The sequence below is a fragment of the Quercus lobata genome, chromosome 8 (assembly GCF_001633185.2).
Source record: "Quercus lobata isolate SW786 chromosome 8, ValleyOak3.0 Primary Assembly, whole genome shotgun sequence".
Classification (NCBI taxonomy): domain Eukaryota; kingdom Viridiplantae; phylum Streptophyta; class Magnoliopsida; order Fagales; family Fagaceae; genus Quercus; species Quercus lobata.
Window position 1 is genome coordinate 2,578,578 of NC_044911.1, and position 24,378 is coordinate 2,602,955.

The 24,378-nt window shown below is 35.2% G+C and overlaps 2 protein-coding genes across 2 annotated transcripts; both read left to right on the top strand.

Moving 5' to 3' along the window:
• Positions 1-594: 594 nt before the first annotated feature.
• On the top strand, positions 595-10,695 carry LOC115957689 (kinesin-like protein KIN-14F). The gene is made up of 18 exons (XM_031075997.1): positions 595-886; positions 1,238-1,474; positions 3,905-4,068; positions 4,607-4,750; positions 4,915-5,274; positions 5,591-5,659; positions 5,809-6,033; positions 6,234-6,315; positions 6,440-6,535; positions 6,624-6,803; positions 7,252-7,358; positions 7,752-7,930; positions 8,078-8,242; positions 8,344-8,597; positions 8,672-8,835; positions 8,920-9,114; positions 9,277-9,983; positions 10,140-10,695. The coding sequence occupies exons 2-18, from the start codon at positions 1,324-1,326 to the stop codon at positions 10,288-10,290; spliced, it is 3,393 nt and encodes a 1,130-aa protein (XP_030931857.1). The 5' UTR covers positions 595-886; positions 1,238-1,323; the 3' UTR covers positions 10,291-10,695.
• Positions 10,696-14,771: 4,076 nt separating this feature from the next.
• Positions 14,772-15,793, top strand: LOC115955506. Its single transcript, XM_031073636.1, has one exon. It carries the CDS (start codon positions 14,801-14,803, stop codon positions 15,791-15,793), a length of 993 nt encoding a protein of 330 aa, XP_030929496.1. The 5' UTR covers positions 14,772-14,800.
• Positions 15,794-24,378: the final 8,585 nt, after the last annotated feature.

A 24,378-nucleotide genomic window follows, 5' to 3' on the forward strand; every position in this document is an offset into this window, starting at 1 on the left:
GAGACCTTAAAAGTTATAAGTTAATAACTGAGAAAAAAAGAAATTCAAACTTAAAGCAAGTTCATGAAAAAAGACACTTTAATAAATACTTTTTTTTCGCCAAGAACCATATGGCTCAACTAGAATCTCCTTGTATTTCTAATAGAGACATACAGAATTTAAATTCCTCCACTTCCAACTATCAATGTATCAAATTAAAAAAAAAAAATTCTACCAATTAATTTAGAATGGAAAAAGAAAAATTAGATAAAAATTGTCATTTTTTTTTGGAGAAGAAAGACAATGGCCCGTTTGGTACTGTTGTTTAAACAACAATTTTCAATGTTTAAACACCACAAACAAATATTTTCACCACACTTTTTAATCCACACATATTTCCACAATACTTAAACAATGTTACTAAAAATCTCTTATCAAACGAACTAAAATTCCTCCTCCTCCTCTAGCTGTTCTCCATATTCGATATAAATTGTATAAAAGTTCTTTATATATATATATTGTATAGAAGTTGTAACGACTTGATATAAGTATAATAACTCCGTTAATATACTGTGTCGTGGCTTTGAATTCTTTTATTTGGGTCCTAGTTCTAGGCCAAACCACCAACGTTTCAATTTCGGGGTCTTTTTATTTCTCTTCTCCTTTACTTACACACAAAACTCAACTCTCTCTCTCTGTTCAACTTCACATTGGAGCATTTATTAAGCCGCTTGTATATTTGAATGCTCCTTCAGAACTCACGAGAAACTTGTTTCAAATCCCATTTTTTTCTGGAGTCAGATCAGATCTAGTTCTTCTACTTTAACCTCTCACTGCCACTGAAACTCAATTTTCTTGCTCAGTTTTCCTGGCCTTTCCCAGAACTTTGGATCAACACCCTTTAGAGGTAGAGTCTTTTCTTAAACTTTTCTGTCCTTGTTTTCTTACTTCGTGTTTGAAAAAACCATTGTGTTTTCATTTTCCTCAAGTCAAAATGTGATTGTTTTAGAGAGTTTTAAGGAGGTTTTAGCAGTAGTGGTTCATGCTTTCATATTTATCACTCTCTCACTTAATTTTTGTGTTGTCCATTTCTTTATATTGTTCCTAGGCATAAGGTTCAGTGCATGTTAATTATTATTATTATTAAAATATTATAATAATATAATTTTTGTTTCCAACTTTTTACCTGAGATATTCTCAGCTTTGGATAGTGTGGACTCTGGAGTATTAAACTGAACTTTCTGTGGTTGTTTTGCAGTGAACATTGTTTAATACAATATCCCTGCAGGCTAAAAGAATATATATTTGTAAGGGAGAGAGGGAGAGAGAGAGAGAGAGGCAAATATGCCACAAGAAAGCTATACCAATCCAATGTTAACCTCTCCTTGCAAGAACTTAAGAGGATTAAAGGCTTTGATTGCTAACAATGAGGCTTCATACACTGAGGAGATTATTAATGACCATGAATTAGCTCACAGAAAAGCTGAAGAAGCAGGTACTATTTCTACCACCACCACTATGAGTAATTTAGAATCCGCCTACTTTATGGGAAAATTATAATTATTATATAATGACTACAATATTAGAGTAAGCTCATGAAGAAATATAAAATAGAATATAAATTCATTAATCTCTTTTTCCGAGATATTGGTTATTGTTGCTGCACAGTTCTTGGATATATATATATTTTTTTTTTTTTTTTTTTGGTCCTCCTCTTTATTTATTTATTTATTTTTACATTTTTTAGTAACTTACCTTTTAAAATCCTGTGTTTAGCTGTGGTTTCAAATTAAATCATATAATTCCAAAAAATTTCAAATTTACCCTAAAATTTTATATTGTTTCAAATAAAATCCAAAACTAATAACATCATATCAATTCAAACATTGAACCTTTTAGGTTTGATTAGCGATTTTACATTATACAAGTTTAAAAGTTTAGGATTAATTTGAAACCACCTTTAAGATGTAACATTTAAAATGTAATTTCATTTTTTCTTTGGTGGTAATTTTTCTTGGAGGGGTCAAAATTCAAATACTCAAACTTGCCTTTTTCTTTTTTGGGCTGAGATCAAAGTGGGTGTGGGTGGGTTTGGCTTGGTGGTCGCATAATCATCAAACATTGAGAAAGCTAAAATAAAAAGATTATGCAGCACATCATAATGTTGCGCAAAATGCGGTGATCCAATTAATAATAAGTTTGTACTGTGGGTCCAAATATATTAGGCCCCCCCTTTTATGGTGTTCTTTCTAGCCGAAAGAAGGTTTACATTAATGTTTTATTTGTAGCATACTTCTTGGCTACATGGATTTAGAATTAGCCCTCCTTTACGATCACCATATTTTTGGTAAGCGAAGGAAACATTACAACTAAGAAGATGTACGAGTGTCTCAATTTTTATATGTAGATGATAAAAGGTGACATAATTTAATTGGTGCGTTTGCAGCTGTTGGAAAAATGTATTTTCATTTTAAAATGAGCATTTGTAAGAAAAACTATGAAAATTTGTGATTGCAAAACAGAGTTTTGAGTTTTAAATACGTCTGTTTAATCTCCCAACATGTCTAACCAAACAGAGTTAGGAAGACGCAAATTTCACTACGCAATCACATTGATGATCTATAAATGGTTGTGTCCAACTTGAAAAAATTATGGAGGTCTTGATAAAAATGGTTGTGTGCTCTACTTGATGACAGAATTTCATGCATTAACAAGTACTTTTTCTTTTTCTTTTTTTCTTTGAAAATTTATGCTGAAGAAAGATGGAAAAAGTACTTCATGGATTCGTGCCCAGAGTCACATTGGCAGACTTAAAACTGTAAAACATACCTACGTATTTCAAATTCAATAAAAAGGGAAAAAAGTTTTTGGCATATTTAAATTGGTTGTTGCACTTGCTCAGTTGCACCTACCCAACCTGTAAAAAAAATTTAAAATGTTCACGTGTACTATACCATGCTGACTAATAATACATTTTGGCATCATTTTAGTCTGCTTTCACCGTGACACTATTCTTAGAGAATACTGATGGATTATCGTATAGTTCGGCAGGGAAAAGAATTTCTAATTTTGTAACAATATTTAGTATATTTCTTTAGAACAAAATGTATTTTAAATCCTATAGCAAATTAAATCTTGAAAGATTATTACAAATTAAACTGTATAGTTTCGTTAATTTCAAATTGAATCTTAGACTTTTAAAATCAGAACAATTTATATCCCTTATCAAAATCAAAAAATTAAACCCGAAAGTCCAAGGTTTAAATTGATATGATTTATAAAAACCAAGGTTTGATTTGAAGATTTGAAGAAGCCGTAAAATTTAATTTATAATAGACTTAAAATTTAGGATTTAATTTGAAACCATCCTTTAAATATAGATTTAAAAGCTAATTTAATTACCTATTTTAGAGTACATTATCTGCCTCTATTTGTCCCTTTCACGATTTGATTCATAAGCTTTCGATAATGATATTTGATTACTCTTTTTAGATGAATAAATCTCCGGTTTACCAAAAAAAAAAAAAAAAATTTATTATATTTGATTCCTTTTAATTGAAATTAAAATATTAGACTTCTGTCCAAGTTAACAAAAAAAAAAAAAAAATTGACAAATAATTTACCCTTTATGGTTTAACCAAATCATAATTTAGTCCTACAAGGTTAGGAGTTTTTTGAATTGAATCCTAACGAGTTTAATTTAATACAAATCTTAGGATTCAAATATTGCAATTGAAAGTTTTTTTTTTTTTTTAGAAGAAAGAAATTGAAAGTTTGTAGACTAAATTATGATAATGTCGAATTATGAACTAAATTGTAATTTTTCCTATTTATTATTATTATTTTTCCTTGGGTGTCTCAACTGTCAAGAACACAGTTAGTTTGAAGTCCAACCTTAACTAACAAGTGTGTGTGTGTTTTTCAGCTTCAAGGAGGTACCAAGCATCAGAATGGCTACGTCAAATGGACCATGGCGCATCATCAGCACTGCCCAAAGAACCCTCCGAGGAAGACTTCTGCCTTGCACTTCGCAATGGTCTCATTCTCTGCAATGTCCTCAACAAAGTCAACCCTGGTGCTGTTCTCAAGGTTATATATATATATACATACTCCTACCTTGTATCATGTCCATGTTTCATTACAAGCAAAACTGTGCTGAACAATCACGTATTCAATTCTTATAATAAACTAATAAAGAAATTGACTAATAGTCCGAGTTGGGTTTTTCTTTCTAACCATATTTTCCTTCATGTTAATTTTAATATGCATGCATGGAATTCAAAATGTTTTCTTATAAGAAAATCTGCTTAACATTTTAGAATTTGTTAAAATTATCTATAATTATTTTGGTTTTTTTTTTTTCTAGTATAGTACTTAAGGTATTGTACCTTAGGTTCTCAAATTAAATCCATCCATGTGGTTGCATTAACCAATGTAGCACAAAAGATGCTATCTTCACCTAACATCAATTAAATTTAACTATGCAGCTTATTAGCCAATACAATTGTATGGTTGAATTTAATTGAGAAACTTAAGAAATCGTACCTACAAGCATGGTTTATTCTAAACTTCATGGTCTCTTTTGATTTTGAGATTGGGGTTTGTTTCTGTTTCGGAATTTATATAGGTGGTGGACAATTCAGTGATTGCAGTTCAGTCTACAGAGGGAGCAGCACAGTCTGCAATTCAATATTTTGAGAACATGAGGAATTTCTTGGAGGCTGTTAAAGAAATGAAGCTCTTGACATTTGAAGCATCCGACTTGGAAAAGGTTTTGCTTATCTTTCAATTCCTGCATTTGCTATTAATCATGCATGTTACAACCTATTATTTCAAATATATGGCTAGTACATTTGATTTTCTTTTCCTGAAAGAGAGAGAAAGAGTGTGTGTGTGTACTTAACTAGTCTTTAATTAAGTAACTTGGATATCCAGGGGGGTTCGTCAAGTAAAGTTGTGGACTGCATTCTGTGTCTGAAAGGATTTTACGAGTGGAAGCTAGCAGGTGGAGTTGGGGTTTGGAGGTATGGAGGCACTGTGAGGATCACATCCTTTCCAAAGGGATCTCCATCCTCCATTCTAAGCAGTGAAAGTGCTGATGAGTCAATAGATGAATCCGAGTCATCACAATATGAACAGCTGTTAGATTTTCTTCATCTTTCTAATGAGGTCTCAATTGAAGAATCTAGAACTGCCAATGCACTGGCTTTCCTCTTCGATCATTTTGGACTTGGACTCCTACAGGCTTACCTTCGAGAGAGTAATGGGATTGAAGACTTGCCTTTGAATGCAATGGTAGGTAAGATCCTTCCCAATTTGTTGTGCATTGCAGGTTATTTTCGGTTTTCTGCAGACGTAGCTTTCTCTAATACACATGATATAAGATCAAACACTAGCAATCTAGCAACAAAGATTTTTGTTTACTTCATGCATATGGCATACAAATATCATTTGCTAGCTGCAACAAAAACTTGTTCCATCTCAAGCCAATATGATTATGAATATCTAGTTTACCCATAAGGAATTTATAAAAGGTTATGATAGTGAGAAATTACAATTATCTTTTTCTTTTGACCTAAAACTGAAGATCTTTTCATTGTAAAATTTGTAGGTAATCGATACTTTGCTCAGTAAGGTAGTCAAAGATTTCTCAGCACTGCTAGTTTCTCAAGGCACTCAGGTAATTAAGAATTTGGAGTGTCATTGAATCTGTTGTTAATACTTCTATCCAAAAGTATTTCCAGACCGATTTTTCAATATGAGTACCATCCTTATATTTTCCTCACTACAGTAACTAACCTATAATTTTCTTTCCCTCATTTTCCATAGCTTGGATTGTTTTTGAAGAAAATATTGAAAGGTGATACTGGTTTCCTATCAAAAGATGAATTTATTGAAGCCATTTCACAATATCTTAATCAAAGAACTAGTTTGGCATCAAGTGATTTGTCAAAATTTTGCATTTGTGGTGGGAAACGTGAGGAGGTTCAGCCAAATGTCTACATCCCTGCCAACAACACAGAAGTTATTGATATTCAACAGAAACAGCTCGAGGTATGAATATTTGTTCACAGACAGAGATGCTCCTTTCACAATGTTTCAATTTTACATTAGCAGCTTCTTTCCTCAAGCTAAATGTAGGGTAACTCTTGGATATTCATTCTTGCATGGCTTTCTATGCCAAACTGAAACTTTAATCTTTGACATGTCCTTTCATCAATACTATAGTGATGTTTTCCTTCTTTGATAACTAGGACCTAAAATTATCTTTTGAAGAAACGAAATCAGAGGTGAAGCAGGTTCACTCAAAATATGAGCAACAACTTACGAGGCTTGGTGAGAACCTAGAGACTTGATCTTCTTTGAGAATATTCCTGTGGTTAAATACAAGGGCCTCAGTCACTTGTATTATTAAGTTTATCTATAAAGATTTGGTAAATTACAATTTTTGTTGCCTCAGAGCATCATATTAAGGGGCTTGAAGTGGCCTCCTCATCCTATCACAAGGTTTTAGAGGAAAACCGCCAACTCTACAATCTAGTCCAAGACCTCAAAGGTGTTCATCTGAAACTAAAGTTTTCAACTTGATCATTTAAGTATGTTACTAGATATGAAGCTTAACTAATAAATTTACTTTCTTACAGGAACCATTAGGGTATATTGTAGAGTGAGGCCTTTCTTACCCGGGCAATCAAATGGGCAGACTACTGTGGACTACATAGGAGAAAATGGAAATATCATGATTGTCAATCCCCTTAAGCAGGGCAAAGATGCAAGGAGGGTATTTTCATTCAATAAAGTGTTTGCCACTAATGTCACACAAGGTAGTTTTCGTATCCAAAGCAGGGTTCTCAGTGAAGCTCATAAACTACATTGCAAGTTATGGGATTGGTTTAAACATTTTTTTATTTGAACCTGTTGCATAGCTTTATTGAAAGTAACGAAAGGGTAAATAACCCAAAGATGGAGATATTGAAAGTAACTTAAGAGTAAAAAACTCAGAATGGATATCATGAACTAAAGATTATTCTTTTTAACTACTGTTAGTAATGTTAACAATAAAATGATGATGGTTATATGGGTTTTTTTTTGGAGGACTGAGAGATAAGGATCTAGTTACCTAGTTCCCTTATAAGCAAAACATATTGATGTTATGTCAGAAAGGCAGAACTGAGTGGAATTAAAACACAATGAATCTAATATGTCACATTTAGTCTGTACATTGATATATTTTTGGAAACTACTGATGATCACTATCACTATCATGTGCAGAGCAAATATATGTTGACACTCAACCATTGATCAGGTCTGTTCTAGATGGATTTAATGTTTGCATCTTTGCATATGGACAGACGGGCTCAGGGAAGACATATACAATGGTAAGATTCCAAACATTGTAATTCTTGTTTGTAGATTTCACACCATTCAATGAATCTGATACATATTCTATAAGATCATGAGTATCAGGCTGTCCCTAAAACTTTGGCATAAGGCTCATTCCAGTGTCATAATTGCATATTTTATCATAATCATAATGCCATTTAATATTATGGGATCCTTCTTAGATTTATAACCTTTTGAATTTTAATTGGATGGTGTGTTTTTCATGGTGTTTTTAAAAGTGAAAGCACTCAATTGTTTTGTGAACTCAGAACCTTCTCTAGCCATTGAAGAAAGTATAAGGAAAAGCTATAAGATAATCAATGTCACTAGTGTCTCAGCATTATTTTTATACGATCTAAATTATAATGTTACTTTATCTTCTTTTACAGAGTGGCCCAGATTTGACATCTGAGGAGACATGGGGTGTAAACTATCGAGCTCTTCGCGACTTGTTTCAAATATCAAAGGAAAGGGCAGAATTCATAAAATATGAAGTTGGAGTCCAAATGATTGAAATTTACAATGAACAAGTTAGAGATCTATTAGTCAGTGATGGATCTAACAGAAGATATCCTTTCCAGGATTTACTTTCTTTATTTAAATAACATGATAAGCATTTGTGTACATTATGCCCATTTGGGTTTGAAAATTTTGAATTGAGGATTTACTAAATTTATTAACTATATTGTTAGTTCAGTACCTTAACTCCATGCACATTAGATATACGAAACAACTCTCAATTGAATGGTCTTAATGTACCTGATGCAAGTTTGGTTCGGGTTACATGTACTCGAGATGTTCTTGACTTGATGAGGATTGGCCAAAAGAATCGTGCCGTGGGTGCTACAGCTCTAAATGAGCGAAGTAGCCGTTCCCATAGGTAGGTGCTTTTGTTAATTGAAGTTTGGGATTCTTTTGAGTGTTATTATTAATACCTATTATTTTAACTAATGGTTTTTGGTTCTGGCTATCCTTTTGCAGTGTTTTGACTGTCCATGTTCATGGAAAAGAGTTAGTTTCTAATTCCATTCTTAAGGGTTGCCTCCACCTAGTGGATTTGGCTGGAAGTGAGAGAGTCGATAAATCCGAGGCTGTTGGTGAGAGACTGAAGGAGGCCCAACATATAAATAGATCACTATCTGCACTCGGTGATGTCATATCTGCTCTTGCACAAAAGAGTTCACACATTCCTTACAGGAATAGCAAACTTACTCAAGTATTGCAGGATTCATTAGGTAACGTATTATGCCAAAATACCTCCAAATATCTTTATCTCTCACTGTTCTTACCATTTTTCCATCTTAAATAGGTGGGCAAGCAAAAACATTGATGTTTGTACATATAAACCCCGAAGTTAATGCACTTGGGGAGACAATTAGCACACTCAAGTTTGCTGAAAGAGTTGCCTCCATAGAACTTGGGGCAGCCCGATCTAATAAAGAAACTGGTGAAATCCGAGACCTTAAAGAGGAGGTTAGTTTTCAGTTATTCTCCTGTTCAATTCTACATTTTGAATATTTTACATGAAAGCTTTCTAACTTTTTTCTATCTATATAGATATCAAACCTTAAACTGGCAGTGGAGAGGAAGGAGACAGAACTAGAGCAAATGAAAGCTGGGAATACTCGAAGCACTATTGAATCCCAAAGACCAAGAGCTGTTTCACCCTACAGAATGCCAAGATGTGGTACTAGTGCTGGCCTGAAGCCTGAAACTAGTCAGCGACCCATTGATGATACTAAAAGCTTTGAAGTAAGTCAATAGCCATCACAAATTTGTTTAATTGAATACATTAGAATGTTTGTTTTGTGATATATCATATATACTACTTGAAATTTATATGAAAAAAAACTTGACAAGTTAGGAATAAACAGAAATGGATAATCTCTATCTTGTGATGAACTTTAATTTCAGGCTAGGAGTTGCTCTTCTGGTAAGCAGAGAAGGTCAAGGTTTCCCTCTGCATTTGCTGACAAGGAGACGCCAAAGGTACCTTTCCCATCAGATGAAAGATTAGCAAGCTCTGGAAAGCCAAGGTCACCATCCCCTCCTATTAGGAGATCATTGTCCACCGATAGAGGATCTGTCTTTAGGAGCAGGATCAAATCCGATACACTTGACAACCAACCCATTGCAAAAGTACCATTCCCGGCTAGAGTTTCGGTTAATAAATCTGTTGCAGCAATGTCAATGATCCCTTCCACAGATAGCAATTCAAGAGCACATATTGGTTCACATGAACCAGCAAAGCAGGATAACATTTATGATGCATTCTGTGGCCTCCAGAGGGTAAGCACCAGGAAATTTTACCCAGAACATGAAGAGGAGCAGTTTAAGCAAGCTCTTAATATCAGGCAAGGTGGCATTAGGAAAAGCAAAGTTGACAGCAAGGCCAAGGCAAGGACTCATCAAATGCCTGCTAGGAATCAGAAGTCTGATGTGGTGACAACATTGCTATCTGACATGGATGTTCCTGGTGAAAAGATGGAGGAAGCACCTCGAAAGAGTGACTTCTCTGAGCTAGAAAATGAGCATGGCCTTGTTGAGTCACCACTGCATGCTTTGAAGATGAAAAAGCTTCGACAGAACTTCTCAAGGAACTCCCAAAATCTTGAACCAAGGTATAATGAAAAACTTCTCTTAAGGGACTTAAATACTGAGTGGTTGTACAAGGGGGAAAAAAGTTGAATTGCTCTTTCTATTTTTTCAGTTATGTAAAATATTAGTAACTCCATATGGTCATTGATAATTAAAATGGCATTCCCCATTTCTTTCAGAGGAATTGTTGAACCCATATTGGCTGGGAAGCTCGACAACAGGGTTCCAAATGGTCTAATTCGCTTTCCAAAGGAAGGCAGCAACACATCAATGCCTGAATTCAGAAGGAGCCGCTCCTCACCTCGCGGGAAATTTTTAATTCTACCTTGAGGATTTCACAATATACAGCATTGAATTTTATTGCCACTAATTTCTTTTCCTTCCAAATTTTGTACAGTGACTACTATTAGTGTTCAAGTTCCAAATTGCTTACTTCTTCTATGAGGATTCTGATGATGTTTTGGCGGTGATTATGGTGGAGCCTCTTTCTCTTTTGCTGATAAATATTCTGGGAATATATTTATGTAATTCAAATCAAATTAGCTTTATATTTTCTGGTTGTATTACTTGTGTTCTTTGTGTACCTGAAGCAGCTTTTGATACCATATCTATTATGTAAACTTAAGAATATGTATTGTTCAACTTATAATACTGGAAAACTTTATTTATAGTGGAAAAACTGTTCGTATAGGTTCCATTTTATTTAGTTTCTTTTAGGGAAAAATTCTACGTCAACAGACACATTGGGAATGAAATGGAGCTCGCAACTACTTCAGTTAATTTACTACTTATTATAGCTTGAAAATTTTGATTTCATGGCTATATTAAAATGAAAGAAAAATTCAATTCCCCGACAGGAATTCATATGTCCAAAGGAGCATAAAACCATCTCAACCATGCTTGGATTTTTGTTAGTTGTCATCAAACACTCTTTTTACCGGCATTTTGATGAAATTTCTTATTTACTAAAACTAGATGTTGCCCAGCGTAATGCACGAATATTTTACAATTTCATTTGAAATCATTTTTGTGTATATTAATACCTATATATAACACTTATTTTGTTATATAATATTTATGATTGTTACAATATTGTTGGATGCTCTGAAACTTAGTTTTCTTAATTCATATTTTTTTTTAAAAAAAAATGCATAACACTATAAGACCAAAACATATTATAATATTTATTGTTAAAAGTAGATTTTATTTTTTAAAATGATTAAATGATTTTGAAATCTATAAATAAGAATTTAAGGAATAAAATATTTTTATATCCTAAAATTACATAAATTTAAGTAACCACTCCATTCTCACAACCAAATATGGAGACCCTAATCTCAAACACCCAATTCATTTTCTTAATGAAATTAAGGAAATCATTTGTAAGTATCAACATAAAGAGAATGCAATTAAACAAAGAAAAATTGAGTAAAAACACATTCTTTTATCAAAATTTAATTGTCTTTAGTTGGACTTTTGTATCCTTAATTTTTTTTTTTTAAAAAAAACCAAAATCACTTTGAAATCATTGTCACTTTTTATTTTTATCACTATGGTTCATACAACAAAAAATCGCAATTAAAAAACATACAAAGAAACCTACAAATTATGAGTTATTAAAAAAAAAAAAAAAACCCAACTTCATAAATAATCAATTAGAATGCTTCTCTTTCTTTCTCTTTGGTTCTAAAACAAAATACATTTATAACTTTCCAACACCAAAATCTCAAACACTCAAAGACTTAAAGCCAATCATAGCCTTCAAAAAATTCACAACATTTAACTTCAATATCAAAACCGTAAGCTATTGTCACTTAATAAAAAATGTAAGCCCCTTTCCTTGGGCACAATCTACACATACGAGTTAGGATCAAATGGTATGACAATGTTAGAGTTATGTTGGTGACGTTGAAAGGTTGAAGGTAAATGATTGTTTTTGGCTTCGGTGTATTTGAAATGAGATGCATGCAGAGTTGTGAGTATAGTATATAAACGAGTAGAAGTGAAAATTGTGAATGAAAATGTAAAGAGTTATGTGTTTTTGAGAGAGAGAGGAAAGATCTTGAAACATTGAATCAAAGGAAATAAAGAGTCCCTATTTTTAAATTTGTTCTTATCTTTAATGTGGTTTAAGATTATTTCAATTATCTTTTTAAAGAGTGCATTACATGGCAGAACCTTATGCTGTCTGTATGAGGTCTCTAATTTTATATATATATTATTTGTAGACCCATGTGATGCGTGGAAATAAATAATTATTCATCTACCTAAAATAGAGTTGCAAGAAAGAATAAAAAATTGAGAAAGAGGATAATTACTTTTTCAGGAGACAATATGTGAGGAATAACAAAATAAAGATATAGTAAAAAATACAAAATTATCCAAGCCATGTTATATAAATAAAATAACACTAGCCTCATCACACACGCTCCACATGTGCGATGAGGAGTGTTCTAATTTCTAAGAAAAAAGTTTCTCTGGTAGTTTTTTTTTGGTTGAATTACAATTTTAACCCCATTTTTTATTTTTTAGAAACAAGGATTGTCTAATTAGATTAGAGGTATTTTTGACATTTATTGAAGTCATAACTAACTTTCCGAATCCTCTTAATATATAGAGATTATATTCTTATATACTATTTTCATAATTTGATAGGATTATAGGATAACATCTAACAATTAAAGAAAAGAAAAAAGACAACAACTTAAAAACACAAAACTAAATTGCATCAACCTAAAGTAGACTTCTAAAGAACACAAAAATTCATCAACCTAAAGTGGAGATGCAAGAAAAATAAAAATAAAAATCCACCAAAAAATGAAAAAAAAAAATTAGAGAGAGAGAGAGCCTTTTTTTGCGTAGGAAAACTATATATAGAATGAAAGAGATAATAAGAATGTTATCTTAAGAGGATGAGAATAATAAGAACCAAAATAAAGGAAGATAAAAAGATGGAAAAAGAGTGACATTAAAGTAGAGAGTAGTGTGGAGAAGAGTTAGAGAAAGTGTAACAATAAGTTGGAAAATTAATATAAGAAGAATAGTTAAAAATAAGAGAGAGATAATATTTTGATTGTTAAATAATAGAGTTTTTTATTCACTTTAAATACGTAGATGTTAAAAAAAATTATAGGAAAAATTAGAAAAATAATGATAATGACATGGTTGCTGATGTAATTTAATAGGAGCGTAATAGTAATAAATGCTACGCTTCAACTTTTAGATATGGACAAAATTTAGGTACAGTATCTTTGGTGCTGTTCCTTAAGTTCTCCTCTTAAGATACAGTCATGTGGCTACTTAATTAAAAAATACACTTCCTTTCCATGAGAAAAAATCCACATGGCAAAATCTTAAAAAGGAAACCTAAGGAATAGCATCTAAATATTGTACCTAAGTATTGCCCTTTAAATATATATAGATATAGATATAGATTGATTGATTGATTAGTTCCAAGAAAATGGACAAGGTGATCAAAGGAGCACCTAAGTTAGGAAAAATGATTCTTGACATTTGAAATTAATTTATTTCATTGTTCAAATAAAATATTAGGAAATCTAAAGGTGTATCAAATACCACGTTTTTTAAAATTTTAAATGACACTAGCCTCATTACACGTGCAATAAGGCTTTTTTTATTATTTAAAGTTTGAGTTTAATATAATTTTTCAATTTGAATTTATCTATTGTTAGTGAGGCTACATAGTAAGAAATTTTTAAGAAACTAAAATTTAAGATTTGAAATTGAGCAAACTACTGAGTTTAGTGTCTGCTAGTTTTTAGAAAGAAAAAAAAATGTATTAAATGTGTGTAAAATATACTTAAAGAGAAATGTTATGTTCACAACTTTTTTACAACATTTTCACAACAAATCTTATGTGACAGGTTATTACGGATTGTTATTAATGGGGTAAAAAAATAATTTCAATGGTAGATTCAAGTTCAAATTAGAACCAATAGCAACTAACCATCTATAATTTGTTGTGAAAATGTTATAGCCGTAGCAACTCTCATATTATATTTAAATAAAGAGTATGCTAATTTTTAGGAAAAAAGTTTCTTTGGTAGATTTTTTTTTTTTTTTTTTTTAAGAATAATGATTATCTAATTAGATTAAGAGTAATTTTGACATTTTCTAAAACCATAACTAACTTTCTAAATCCTCTTAATATTTAGAGATAATACAATACACTATAGATACAAAAAATAAAATTTTAAATGAACTCTTGATCCTTTTCCCTTGGTTAGTAGCCACCCTACCTTCATGGCATCAGTATAAAACCAGAGAGATATTAATCTATTAATAGGAAAAATATTTATGCTTTTTACACTTCAAGGACAGCCTCAGCGTAGATTTCATTCCTCAAACTAACCTTTTCATGTCAGTTTTTCCAAAACCTCCCACAGTTTCACCATTTCCTAACATAACATTTTGGCAGTTCTTTGACCTGTAGTTTGAGCCTCCCTCCCCATTCAACTCGGCGCCTGCAAATTTGGTACAGCGGTTTCCTTCATTTCTTCTATAAACATAATTTAGGCATTCAAACATCTTCAAAGATTTTCTTGGCTTTGATAATAATAGCAATGAAATTTTGATTCGTCCCATATCTTTGATCTAATGTCTCTACTTCAAATAGACAATATCTTATGATGCTGATGTTCCAAACTAAGTGAAGGTTGAAGAAGATTTTCTATATTGTTATGCAGTTCTATCATTCTTGGTAGCATTGGAGTTTATATGGATTTGGTGATCAGGGATCAAAGAGCTTCAAATGACAATCCTGTATCAACATCACATTTGCAGGCTCAATCCAATCTTGTCCTAGTAAAAGTTCTATAAAATGTCTAATTATATTCTGGGTGCTGCACCTTTTCCCAATCCAAAACCAGTCCCGCATCAACCACCAGCCAAGGAGAAAGTACATGAGCATCAGGCAACGAATAAAACAGTCCCTCAGGCCTCTGTCACCTTTGTTTACCAAACCATTATAGCAGAATTGTGGCGGAATGTAACAGTGACATGGTGCAAGAACCTGATCCACCATTCCCTTAGCATCACGGTGGAAACTCCTCCTAATCAAGATCAATATACTTGCAAAATTGATTTGAGGACTTGGCAGTTTTGGGGTAGAAAAGGTCTCAAATCTTTTGAATTAGACAAGAAACGAGTGGATATTTTCTGGGATTTTAGACAGACAAAATTTTCCGGCAACCCGGATCCCTGGTCTAATTATTATGTTGCCATGGTTTGTGGTCAAGAGGTGGTGTTATTGCTAGGGGATTTAAAGAAAGAGGCTTATAAAAGAACCAGGTCCAGACCAACCTTAGAAGACGCTATCTTGTTGTACAAGAAAGAGATTGTGTATGGAAAAAGATTGTTTTGTACAAGATCCATGTTAGTTGATGGTAAAAGAGAACATGACATTGTCATTGACACTTCTCTATCCGGGCCTGGTGATCCTGAAATGTCAATTAGAATCGACGGGGAAATGATGATTCGCATTATGAATTTGAATTGGAGATTTAGAGGTAATGAGACCGTGATGCTGAACAATTTGCCAGTACAACTTCTATGGGATGTGCATGATTGGTTGCACACTATCCACGGGTCAGGCCCTGGCTTGTTCATATTCAAGCCAGGCACACTAGAATGTGAAGCAACTAGTGATCCTAATGGCACACTAGAATGTGAAGCAGATGGTGATCCTAATGGTAGTAACAGCAGCAATGGAAATGATAGTGACAGCATAATCGACTCAGTAGCCTCAGCACCTGCAAGCCCTTCATCAAAAACAACTTTTTGCCATTTTTTATATGCTTGGAGAACTGAGTAAGAGTGTGAGACTAGTTGTGTCCAGTGATTCACAACATTATCTATTATGTTATACATGGTTAATATTTCAATGTAACATTATTAGAGCCTTCATTGTCCACTTCATTTATATTCATCGTTTTTGCATTTTTTTACATTTAGTTACCACAAACTGTGAAACTTTAGATAAAGTTTTATCGACATGAGATTTGAATGTAGTCATTTTTTCTTTTTCTTTTTTGGCACCAGAAAATGGTAAATTATGAGTTTAACTTGAACTTTTGGGCATTTCACTTTCTTGCAGAATGTTATCTATTTTAACAATTATTTTGGCTCATAAATTGGATTTAGTAGATTGGAATTTAGGAAATAGTTGAACAAGTCAAACCAAAATTCCAAACTGGCTCTATCCCAAAAGTTGCATTTTTTAAAATAGTACCGAGTTTCTGTAGCAGTTAAAAAAGTTTATTAATAGAAAAACAATAGTGAACCATCATGACTAAGTGGTTCCTTCTTCCTTTAAAATAGGCTGTTCCCTCTTGGTCTCAAATTTTATGCTCACCTATGAATCTCTTTATATATTAATAATGGATCCAAGAACTAAATTGTTGTATAATTTGTTAGTACCCGTCCAACCATCCTACTGTTTGGACAAAGTTTAGTTACAAAATTGGTTATAACTTTAGGTTACAACTTTACTGAGTATCTTCTTATTAGAGGTAAATTTTGACAAATTCACTATTAGATTACAATTTCTTTTTATATTCTCCATACTTGCAAAATTTCTAAAACATTAAAGATCAATAGTTATATAATCAATAAATTGTTTAAATTGCAAGTTTTTGTAATTTAAAATTATGTATAAAATATAAACTTATAGATCATATAGTAAATAATATTCAATTGGCACAAAATTTGACATATGTATTAAAAATGTAAAGAACATTCAATCCAATGGTTAGATTTTCAAAATATGTAGTAATATTTTTTTTTAAAGAAAGTTGTAATCTTAAGTTACAACCAATTTTATAACTAAACTTTGTCCTTATTGTTATAAAAATTTGAATTAGGTAGCAAACAAATCTCTATTATCAATAACTTTCGTGACACAAAATTTTTCACAATTGTTGTGGTGATGTTATGATTGGTGTGTAATAAAAATGGTGAAACTATGTAAAAACGATATTGCTCTAATTATTATTTACCACCTTAACAAATTATTAACAAATTAGAATAATTGTTAAATGTCCTTTATGTTTAACTATTTTATGAAATACTAGTTCTTAAATGCTACAAATTTCATCATTGTAGGAAGAAAAATATATTATGAATAGTCAAATTAATAATAGAAATAAACAATAAGATCAACATAAAAATCAAATCAAATCAAATATGAAGAGCCAAAATGAAATATTTAAATCATAAATGGCCAAAATGAAGAAAACCCTAAATTTTAGAGCTTTAAAAGTGTATTTTAATCAACTACTTTAGTGGCAATATACTTATGGCAGGATGAACATTTTTTTTCATAATATAAAAATGATCATATATACTTGTTGATTTATAGTTAACTAAGAAGAAAAATTATAATAGAACTTAAATATATTTTAATGTTTCTTTCTATATTTCATATTTGAAAGCTTCAATGAAAAAATATAATTGTAAATACAGAACCATAAGATCAATTTAATGATTTTGGAAGATTGCATGTAAATATATAAACGTGTGGACTCAATCTCATAAGTCCGTCTCTAGTCTCTACCATTAGTTTATCCCTTTTATCTGGCTAGCGTGATAAGAAGGTACCCGTCCCAACTCAATATCTGAAAAAGGGGGCATATACAAATATTGCCTTTACTAGTTAGGGCTGATTCCAACATTATCTATCGCTGGATTGTATTAGAGCATTCGTATCAATTTGTGTAGAGATTTCTGTCTATTTTAACATAAAAACTTACCCTTTTTTTTAACATACTCACTTTTCAAAATATCTTACATTAGATTATCTATTTTACACTACACTTTCTTAAAATATCATTTGTTTTTCCTTGATTTTTTTTTTTAATTTTTTCTGTTTTTTCACACTCGACAACCATAATCCATTGTCTTCTTTTATCTTTAGGATACGTAAAAAAAGAATAAAAAATTAAATACAAAATAAATAGTGTCGGTGTAAATTTACAGGATTCCTATAACAACTATATATTTTTATACAACTTTACATAGCTTGATGATAAATTTTGGACTTAACTAAAATGTGATACTTCTTCTATTAGGCAAACACTTACACAAGCGCTCTTTTTTAAGTATGGGAATTTGCAAAGGAGATCCCAAAGCATAATCAAAAGTCAAGATCCACCTATGTATGTTTTCACTTTTTTTTTTTTTTTTTGGTAAACTGGAATAAAATTCAACTAACAACCTGGAAAAGGCCCAGGACAAAGCCTGCTACAAGAAACACCGTGACTATCAGCCTCTACAAGGGAGACTAAATCCACAGGAGGAACAGAAAAAATACAAAACTCCGAAGCTTGAGAATGGGCAGAATTCGCTAACCGATCCGCACATTTATTAGCTTCACGAAAAACATGATTGATACGAACATGGGGAATGAGGGAAATCAGCACCTTACAATCATCAAATAGAGGAGAAATAACAGAGTTACCGTAACGGGGATTTTTAAGAGCGTCCACAAGAGCCTTAGCGTCAAGCTCAATAATAATGGCAGGAAGCTTCATTTGATGGATAAGCATCAAACCATCTCGTAAAGCCCATATTTCTGCAGAAAAACTGTTCACATGGCCCAGCTGCCTTGAAAAACCAATCACCCAGTTGCCCATTTCGTCTCTGATCAAACCTCCCCCCGCTGCCTTATCTAACGCTGCGCTTGAAGACCCATCTGTGTTCAACTTCAACCAACCCTTCTCCGGTCTTTCCCACTTCACTTGCTTGGTCATCATAGGACGGTTCCGACTAGGCTTAGAGGCACAGAGGAAGAATTCCAAAGCCTGAGAAGAGATACTCTTGATCAGGTTCGGATTAACACTCTTACTATTGAAAACCACCTGGTTCCGCTGCTTCCAAATCCACCAAAGAGCAAAAGAGAATAAGACATTCCAAGGTATACCCACAGCATTCTGAGTAGATTTAAGGCCACCATTGGAGATTAACCAATCTCTTATACCTTGAGAGAAGAAGGAAGACTGAACAGAGAATAATCTTAATTGGTGCCAAATGGGTCTAACAAGATTACAATCTCTGAGGGCATGCAAAATAGATTCGGCTTCTAAGTGGCACAATGGACAAGTAGTATCAAGAGGAATCCCTCTATTAGCTAAACATTCCTTTACACCAATACTTTGCTGCATACACTTCCAAATAAACAACTGAATTCTAGGCAGCGACGGAAGCTTCCAAATCCAAGAACCAGAGAAGGACCCGGTACCAGGAGAGTTTATGGCAAGGAGATAAGCACTTCTCATATCAAAATTGCCTTTCAAAGAAGACTTCCAGGCTAGTTTATCATTGCATCTAGCCACACTAGGAACCGGGACAGCTTGAATAACAGCTTTAAGTTCAGGGGGAAGCTCAAAAGGAATAATAGTCCAATCCCAGCCAGCAGGAGAAAAAACATCTTTGATTTGTAAATTCTCCAAAGCTTGCGGGATCGGGCCATGGATAAGAGACCGGATGGGACCAAGGTTGGTCCATGTATCAGACCAAAAGTTTAGATTGCTTTCGTGACCTGGGATCCATTTGACCCCTTTTTTGAAAACTTCTTCCCCTTTCTTTAAGCCTTTCCAAACTGGAGATTTAGGCAGTCTAGCTTCATTCCTAGAGCTGATTCTAAGCCTATTGCAGTACTTGAACCTCAAAACCTTAGCCCACGGCACATTCCCCTCATTATGGAACCTCCAATTGAGCTTGGCCAAAAGCGCCGTGTTCCTACCTTTAGCAGTTTGTAAACCCAACCCTCCTGCCTCTTTCGGCTTAGTCACCTCACCCCAATTGACCCAATGCATTTTTTTAGCATGATCTGAAGACCCCCAAAGAAAGCTTCTATTGACCCTATCAATACCATTCAGAATTTTTGCAGGAAGGGAAGCATATTGCATCACATAATTTGGGATCGTTGAGGAAGAAGCCTGGATAAGAACTACCCTACCAGCCATAGAGAGTAAATTGGCTTTCCACCCTGCCAACTTCTTCTTAACTCTATCTAGCACAAAATCAAAGTCATGCTTGCGGTCACCTGCGTGCTTCAAAGGGAAACCCAGGTATTTACCAAGATTTGACGTCGAATTAAAACCAAGACTATTAGTGAGAAGCTCTCTTTGATCCGGATCCACATTTGGAGAGAAAAACACCCTAGATTTGGCTTCACTCACCTTCTGCCCAGACTTTTGGCAAAAATCATTCAACACTTCCTTAATGGTATTACAGTTGTCCTAATCTGCTCTAGCAAACAGCACCAAATCATCCGCAAAAAATAAGTGCGAAAAAAAGGGGCCGCTCCTAGAAGCTCTCACTGGATTCCAGAGATTTGCCTCACATTTCTCCTCAATCAAATGGCCCAAAAATTCCATACAAAGGATGAAAAGATAAGGAGAGAGGGGGTCTCCTTGTCTAATACCTCTAGAAGGGCAAAAAGCATCTAAACAGCCACCATTAAAAAGAAGGGAAGTCGAGACCGAGGAAACACAGCTCATGATAATATCAATAAGAGAGGCAGGAAAATTGAAAAAAATCAGCATTTCTCTAATAAAACTCCACTCAATCCTATCGTAAGCTTTCTCCAGATCAATCTTAATAGCCATATACCCCTTGCGACCTTTAGATCTACCTATAGAATGGATCAATTCTTGCACAATTATAACATTGTCCGCCCCTCTCCTACCCGGAACAAAAGCCGTTTGAAAAGGCGAGACAAGACACTCCAAATGAGGTCTAATCCGAGCAACAATAATCTTAGTAATGATCTTATAGATAGTGTTACACAGGCTGATAGGACGATAATTACCAATGGTTTCAGGACCTTGGACTTTAGGAATGAGCACAATATGGGTCCTATTAAGAAAATCAGGAACCATTCTATCTCTGAAAACTTTCCTAACTTCCTCCACTACAGACCCCCCAACCACAAGCCAGAACCGTTGAAAAAACCCGGCATGAAGACCGTCCGGGCCTGGCGCCTTATAAGGTTTCATAGACCATAAGGCATCTTTGATTTCCTCTAAAGTTACCATACCACCAATCATGTCCTTGACTTCCTCAGACAGATACACATGGCCACGCACATACTGCCTTGGCTCCCAAGAGGCCTCCTCTAAGGAAGTGGTATAAAGGGAGATAAAACCATTTCTAAAATGCTCCATCACTTCCCTCTCCCTCGTTAACCACACGCCCCGCTCATCTAAAACCGAGGCAATGTGATTCCTTTTCCTTCTAGCAAGGGCAGAAACATGATAAAAGGAAGTATTGCGGTCCCCTTGAATCATCCAATTAATTCTGGACTTAAGCATCCAGAGGTCCCTTTCTTGATCTAGAACCACATCAAGCTCCTGATGCAACTTATCCTCAAGGTTAATGAGAGAGGAGCTCGGCCAATTGGAGATAGCTTTTTGGACACCATAGATTCTTGCCATAATTCTTCTCTTCTTTTGGTGGATGTTCCCAAAATGATTCCTATTCCAACAAGTAGCTTCTTTAGAGAAAAACTCAATAGACTCAGCTAAATTCCGGTTACCACACCAAGCACTAGAAACAACATTGGGAAACGACATATCTGATAGCTAGAACTCTTGGAATCTAAAAGGACGATTGAGCCAAACGGATTTAACTGGAATGGTTTCCATGAGAACCGGACAATGGTCAGAGTGACACCGGGGGAGGTGGGTAACTTTCGCCTCCGGGTAAAGGACACACCACTCCGGATTCATGAAGAAACGGTCAATCCTTTCCAAAATGAGATTACTAACATCCCGCTTGTTAGTCCAAGTGTACCTTGGGCCAGAAAATCCCATATCCACCATACTACAGATATCTAAGCAATCTTTAAACGCCAAAGACTGATTAACACTTACCCCTCTGCCCCCAAATTTATCCTCTTGAACAAGAGGTTCATTAAAATCCCCAGCCATAATCCAAGGCTTATTATGTAACTCAGCAACTTTAGCTAGATTATTCCATAAAATGCACCTCTCTTCACTCCTAGGACTAGCATAAATAGCAGAAAAAACCCAGGAAAGATTAGAGGCCCGTACCTTAATTTCGACATGAATTTCCTGTTCTGTTTTAGCAAGCTCAACAACCTCCACTTTGTCCTCATTCCACAGCAGCCACAACCCACCCGATAATCCAATCGTCTCCGTATGAATTGCCCCATCAAACGGTAACCTATCTGAGACTTCCTTTGCTCTGCTACCACCCAACTTGGTCTCCATAAGAACAAGTAAAGCCGGGTCATGCCGCCTAGATAATTCATGAATGTAGTTTTGAAAGGAGGGTTTTAACGCTCCTCTACAATTCCAAATCAGCAAATTCATGATTAAACTAAAATTACAAGGAGCTAGCACCTCAATCCGACAGAGGGGCTCCCTCCCCTCCCTCCGACACCATACCATCATACCCCAACTCTTCATAGATAGACCCTTCTCTAGAACAAGGATTTGATAACTCCTCATCCAAGATGCCCCCATTACCCACACAAGTAGCTTGGCCAAGAGCTTCAGAATTGAGATTTAAATTAGTAGACTCACCTAATATCTCAACTCCATTAACTGTGGTAGCCTCAGAATCCGAAGGAGCAAACCGTTGATCCCCTGAAGACCGTGTCTCACTCTGACCGCCTTGGTGATCTACATCAACACCGGACAAAAGAGGTGTACTCCCATCCTTTTGAAAATCCCTTTCACTACTATGTTGAACCCATCCCACATTTGCTGCTGCCGTGAAATTGAAAGATTGGTCAAGAGGACCAGCCGTTCCATGGTAGAGAGCAGAGGTATGGGAAAGAGGCAGTGGAGTGGGTTTTGCAGACAAATGGTTCCTTACAGAGCCACGGTCAGCTTTAGGAGAAGACTGACTTAATCCCCTGGCAATGGCTTTTTTACCCTTTACTGAAGTTGGATAATTTCGGTGGATTTGGGCTTGAGAAGACGACATGGAATTAGGCCCAATAACACCCTCTGTTTCCAGCGGCATGCACTCCACTGGACCCAAACCCGATTTTTCCTTCATGCTCGTGGAGCCCAAACCAGCGAAATTTGGAGTCCAACTTGGTCCAGCCCTCTTGAGATGGTCCCCACTACTAGGAACGTGAACACTACGGGACATGCTAGGTGCATGAGCTGCTCTGCCAGTCGACGTGCTCGTCCGTTCCGAAAAAATAGGAGGAGGTTGAGGCGTAGCAGTCCGAGCAGATTTTGTAGTACTCTCCGTACTGCCAGCCATGTTTGCCCCCTTGCGGCCGTTATTTCTTCTGCTCACTACCATCCACGGTCCGTACGGACCGTCTTCCTTCTTGGCTTCACCCATTTCCGCCACACCAGAACTGGACTGCGCCCCATGTCCGGCATGCTTCTCTTGAGGCATTGCACCCCTGTTAGGCAGAGCCTCCTCAACCGGCGCCTCTTGCTCCTTACCCTTACGAATGGTATATGGGCAAGCCATCATGGTATGCCCAAGCCTTCCACAGGAGAAGCAAAGGGTTTGAATGCCCTCGTAGCTCACCGGTTGCTCAAAACGCCCAATAAGAATGGTATTCACTAGCGGTTGGTTGATGTCAATCTGAATGCAAATTCTGGCGTATCTACCGCGAGCCTCCATGGCTGTATGGGAGTCAATCCTTAAGACCTTACCAATGGTTTCTCCTAACTCCTTTAACACCTCTGCTTCATAAAGTTCAATAGGAAGCTCATAAAGACGGATCCAAACCGCAATCAGAGATACATTAGCCGTAGAAGGCTTAAAGAAAGGTTCCCAAGGCCTTATGGAAAGGAACTGGTCACCCATAAACCATGGACCCTTCACCAACACATTATCAAGATCCTCCTTTGAATAAAATCTTACCAGGAAAAACCCAATGCCAAGATCCACACAGTCCATCCTACTCGTCGGCCTCCACATTTGGTTCAGTTTGGTCCTCATGTAAAGCAGGCTGTTCGTTCTACCAACAAGTTTGACAATAATGGATTTAGACCATGGTCCTCTAATACGCCTTTTAGTATCTTTGGACAGCTTGTACTTGACCCAGCCGTCCGGAATCGGATCATTTTCCTCCCCACCTTCACCGTCAGACCCTTCATCTTCCTCCATAAAACTATCAAAATCAAAAGCTCTCGCATAAGCCCCTGGCATTTCACCCACGAGTTTCTCCTTGAATGAGGCTCTGTCAACAGGTTCGGAGCTTTGGACAAGCGGAGGTGGAGACCTCTCCTGTGGCCCTTCGTTAAACTCAGCATGATGTCTATCTTTTACCTTCTTGTTGCTCCGAGCCAACTCTGCCTCTTCCTCCCTAGAGAGCGTACGTGGCTTCATTGCAAAAGTATGGATGTACGCCTACCTTTTCACTATTGAACCAAACAACGTATGGATGTACGCCTACCT